Raw genomic sequence first — 5,153 nt, 5'->3', positions numbered from 1 at the left:
GTGTCATCACCAGGTGAAATTATCGTCATCTTTACGCTTAACCGAAGTCACTGGCCATTTTTCAGAAAACAAGTACATATTTTTTTAGTCAGAAGAAACTGAAAAGTTGACTGATTCACATAAGAAAACAAATCTGGTATAAAACAATACTTTCGCGATCTCAAAGTGCAGAATGCGTTCTTCCGGCAATGGGACGCGAACGTTAATCCTCGGATTCACAGTCTTGGCACGTTAACTACTAGGTCACACCCAGCTAAGAGGAGATATCGATAAAAAACGATGACCCTGAGATTCACAGTCTTGACACGCTAACTACTGGGTTACACCCAGCTAAGAGGAGATATCGATAAAAAACGATGAGCCTGAGATTCACAGTCTTGTCACGCCAACTGCTCGGCCGAGGTGAAATTTCGACTATTTTTTTCTTTGGCGAATGAATCGGACATGACAGATGTGGATAAATTTAATCTCTGTCGTCAGGACCCAGATGTATGGTCAGCATCTCTGATCTTTCCGCCTTTTAACATAAAAAAATTTTAGATACCAAAGTAAGTGTAAATGCCGCGTAAAACTAGCACGTGATATCAGTATAAAATATCATGAACTCTGGCTATAAGACGTTCTGCTGCTATTGTTTGTTTTTATTTTTTTAAACAAGATACGGCTGGGTTTACGTGTGGTAAGGAGAAATCGAACAACATTTTCTCAAATATTTTACTTCTTAGTATTAATTTCCGTAAATTTCGTACATTTTGAGCACGATCCTCGATATACCTCAGTAAATTTCGCACATTTTGAATACGATCATTGATATACCTCTGCTGCATGATGGTGTGCATACGCGAATAAATATTTAAACTTGCAAATAGGTCTTAACTATGTTTAGTCTTTTTTAAAGCATTCGCGTTATTAAGAGGGTTGTGATTAAATCACCATCTTTCTGTAAAGTTATAATTTAGTGATTATCTTATTTTGCAAGAAAAGAAGATAGTTAACAATTTTCTCCTGCAAATTTTTCATTTTATTTTTGCTCTAACTGTACACTGGTATCAGCTTAGAGTTTACTTCTCGATGAGACAAATATCAATTATTACTTTTTTCTGAACACTGTCTGCTACAACAATTAGCTAGTGAATTTATTTGTTTACTATTTTGTTTAATTTCACTCAAGGCTGCTCGAGGGATATCTGCGCTAGTTGTCCCTAATTTTGAAGACAGACTAAAGGGAAGGTAATTAGCCAAAATCATCCACCGCCACCTCTTGGACTACTCTTTACTAACGAAAAGTGAGATTGGCCGTCACATTATAACGGCCCCACGGCTGAAAGGGGCGAGCATGCTCGGTTACGGGTTTCGAACACGCGACCCGTAGATTGCGAGTCAAGTGCCCTAAATATGTCATGCCTTAGATAATAAAGAAACCTTATCACGTGATCATTTTACATGTTTTTAACATAAAGAAAAACACCGAAGAAAAAGACACACATTTTCATTATTATATGATAAATTTATCCGAGATCATGCTTTGTGTTTTGGATGTATAAAATTGTGCATTTCTTTGTTTGGGATGTGAATTTGAATTTATTTTTGTATTTTATTTGAGAAATTATTCTAATGCGCGCTGCTCAAATGGTTATAGAATAATTTTTATAGCAAAGAAAAGGCCGAAACAAATATCAAACAAAATTTTTATGTACAAAAAAAAATCGATACGTCATCATCACCACTGACAACCCCCCTGAAACCAACTAAAAAGGATGATGAAATGGACGTATAACATGAGATTAGTAAACCCAAAAGAAATATTTCCTTTTGTCGTTCACGAAGCACTAGGGCTCTAATTTCCTGTTCTGAGCCATAGCTCTTCCGTGGCTACCGTTTGGTGGTCATCCGTGAACTGCAAGCCACTTACTTCATGAGTTACAGTCAGTTGGATTTTACGGTAAAAACGCTAGAAGTTATATATTCATTCCGATTAGGTCGTATATATATACTTTGGGCTGGTCCCAATAGCAATAACGTTAGGAAGTAAATGAATATTTCATCATGTGATTACCTGATGTGCAGCTTAAAACGGCCCGCTACGAATGAACAATGCTATTTCATGGGTGAACTCGGTTTGGTCTATATTGAAAGGCTTAGGTTCTGCATTTTTATAAGGTAACTGCATAGTGATAAGCTTTTTAATACCAACTTTTTCATTATGCTAGGCAAAGGAAAAAACGGAAACAGCAATAATTTTAAAAATAGAAAGACTAAGTAGGTCGAATCCATAAAATAATTATACATAGGTGTCAGAAGTAAAGGTTTACGTTCAATTTTTCTTCGTAGACAACGTTCGTAACTAATAGATTTGAAATAAACACTTAACACCATTAAATACCACAAGATCTCAATTTAAAAGTTGCACAAGATAAATAACGTCGCGAATTATAATTGTTACATTAATCTTAAACATACGAAACCTGTTCAGTTACCTGAAGTAATGTCATAGTAAAGCACAACAGTGTGCACTTTTCATGTGTAGGTACTCGAAACAGACACTGTACGGCCTTCAAATAATTTCAATCACTGCATAACCTTACATAAGGTCTTTCAATCAGAGGGATAAATTGTAAATTATCTGGTTGTTCTGCTGATAAGCAAAATTCGTTACTATCTGCGATTATATTTAAAATATTGCGTGTATTTTATGAATTTCCCTTTATTTTTTCGTACATTTTCTTCTCACGAGCAATGGATATTTGATTTTCTCTGGCTCATTTTTAACATACATATTTAAGCTATGATTACCAGCACAGGTACGTTATGTACACATATCTGATACATTAAATCTACTATTGCTAGCACGTATATGTTATGAACCCACAGTTTAGACATTAAATCTATGATTATTAACACGGGTACGTTATGAACCCACAGTTTATATATTAAACCTATGATTTCAGACCGGTACATTATGTGCTCAGTATATTAAATAAAGTATTAAACTAATATGGACACTTTCTGATCAAGCGCCTTTAGTAATTATTAAAAAAGATCATTCATTAAGATATTTTTTTCCACACATCATGGATACATTACTTAAACCAATAAATAAGGTATGCTTGTTCGAAGCACGAAGCTATACAATGAGCTATCTGTGCTTTGCCCACCGTAAATATCAAAACCCTCTGACTGAGCGGTCAGGGGTGAGGTATACAAGTTATGTTATTTTTTGTTTTGAATATTTAGCATTTACAAAGTTGAGGAAACATTGTGCTGCTTAGAAAGTTAATCTTAATAAAGGTGCTCCCCATCCTTTCTCACGAAAATCTTGCCAAAATCAATATATATATAAAGTAATATTTATATGATACAATAATATTAATTAAAACTAGGGCCTATAGAATCTGAATTAATTAATTTACATCATAAAAGTATCAATAAAAGAACAGAAATAAGGGATTGTTTGTTTGTAGTTATGCACAAAGCCACACAATGGGCTATCTGTGCTCTGCCCACCACGGGTATCGAAATCCGGTTTCTAGGGTTGTAAGTCCGCAGACATACCGCTGTGCCACTGGGGGTGGGGGTGGTGGAATAAGGCTTTAAAGGAAAGAAACCACAATCCATTCCTCAGAAAAGCAGTAATGCTAGAACCACTAGCATTTGTAATTCTTAAAACCTCGACATTTTCCTCGACATTTTCACTACTGCTGTTTAACAAAACGCGTCTTATAAACACAAGATTTCTTATCCAACCTCTTTCTCTTCATATCACCCTAAAGAAAGTAAAATTACTAAAATGCTGTTGAATATTTCGCAGTTGTTTAACCATTTCAAGTTTTTAATATTATTATAAATTACCAACCACAGTAGAAATCAATTGGAGAAACCGAACAGGTCTGACTTCTCGAACGTCTATGCTAGAGGCAAGAAAACTGCCATTAAAACCTGTTCATAAAAGTACGCGCAAGGTTTATCCTAATATCCATGCATCAATAGGTGTCAGGTGGTGCTGTCATTATCAACGTTATTCCACTTAAGTACACAAGAGTGCAATTAGTTTGCTTAGACCCGGAGGATTCATGTTTTCAAAATTGTTTCATCTATGCTCTGTTTTACAAAAGTATAAAATATTTTCTGACTTCCCTTACTCCATTTTTCCAACTGCAATGTTTTTTTGTAATATCATCTTATATCATTAGTTTTATTGATTGTTACTATCCACTCCTCATCTTGCATCTGTGTTTAACTTTTTTATTATCTATTTCAAACGAATTGTTTTTGCCGCTCCTTGTACGGGTTCTTTTTTTTTAATATACGTGAACGATATCTATATTTGCATCTTTTTCTGCAATTCTCTCTCTCTACATGTACCCGTATCTTTCATCACTTTGTCACTGTTGTTATTTTCGGTTTTTCCCTTGTCATTGCCTATTTCTATCATTACCTAGCTTCTTCTATCTGTTTCTTTCTCTCTCACACTTTTTACGTATCTATCCTACATTTTTTTTTTCTCTATGAATTTTCATTCCTACTTACATGTAATTAGTTTTCTCTATTCTATTGACTTTTTATTTGCCTATCTTTTCCACTTCCGTTGTATTATTTCTTACTTTACTACTCTTTTTACATTTTCACCCGAATTGCTTCCTTCTTAAATCTTTCTTTTTCTTACCATCATCGCTATTGTACCTGTCCTTTCTTTACTATGTATGTAACAGTTTCTTCTAAGTATTTCTGTGTCCATTCGTTTTTTTTCAATAAAAATATTTGATTTTTCTATTTCATGCCTTTTTTTACATATACTCCCTTTATATCATCGTTTTCTCTCACTAACATTGTAATTTATCTCTTCGTTTCTGTGCTTTATTTCTATATCACTGTTTTGTCTTTCTCTCCCCAAATTTATACATATTACTGATTCCCTCAGGATTGTTATATATTCCTATATTAGAAAATCTCCTCTTAATTCACTGCTCTCTATCTCTTTCTCCAGCATTCCTTTTTATATATCCGTCATAGTATTTTTCTTCTTCATTCTCTTTCTTGCTCAACAACTTGTCTTCTCTTGTTGTTTTCATAGTTCATATATATATATAACATTTTTTCTTCCCCTCCATTTGTCAGTCCTCTTTAGTATTTTATTCTCTTTATTCGACATACTT

The 5,153-nt window shown here is 34.1% G+C and overlaps 1 protein-coding gene across 1 annotated transcript in view; it reads left to right on the top strand.

Moving 5' to 3' along the window:
* Positions 1 to 444: 444 nt before the first annotated feature.
* The window catches only part of LOC106459949, a 19,616-nt gene continuing 14,907 nt past the window's right edge, over positions 445 to 5,153 (top strand). The window contains exon 1 of the mRNA XM_022386522.1: positions 445 to 489. Coding sequence (XP_022242230.1) covers positions 445 to 489 — 45 coding nt within the window. The remainder of the gene's footprint in view (positions 490 to 5,153) is intronic.

Source organism: Limulus polyphemus, unplaced genomic scaffold, assembly GCF_000517525.1.
Source record: "Limulus polyphemus unplaced genomic scaffold, Limulus_polyphemus-2.1.2 Scaffold686, whole genome shotgun sequence".
Taxonomy (NCBI): Eukaryota; Metazoa; Arthropoda; class Merostomata; order Xiphosura; family Limulidae; genus Limulus; species Limulus polyphemus.
This window is presented reverse-complemented; position numbering and strand designations above follow the sequence as displayed.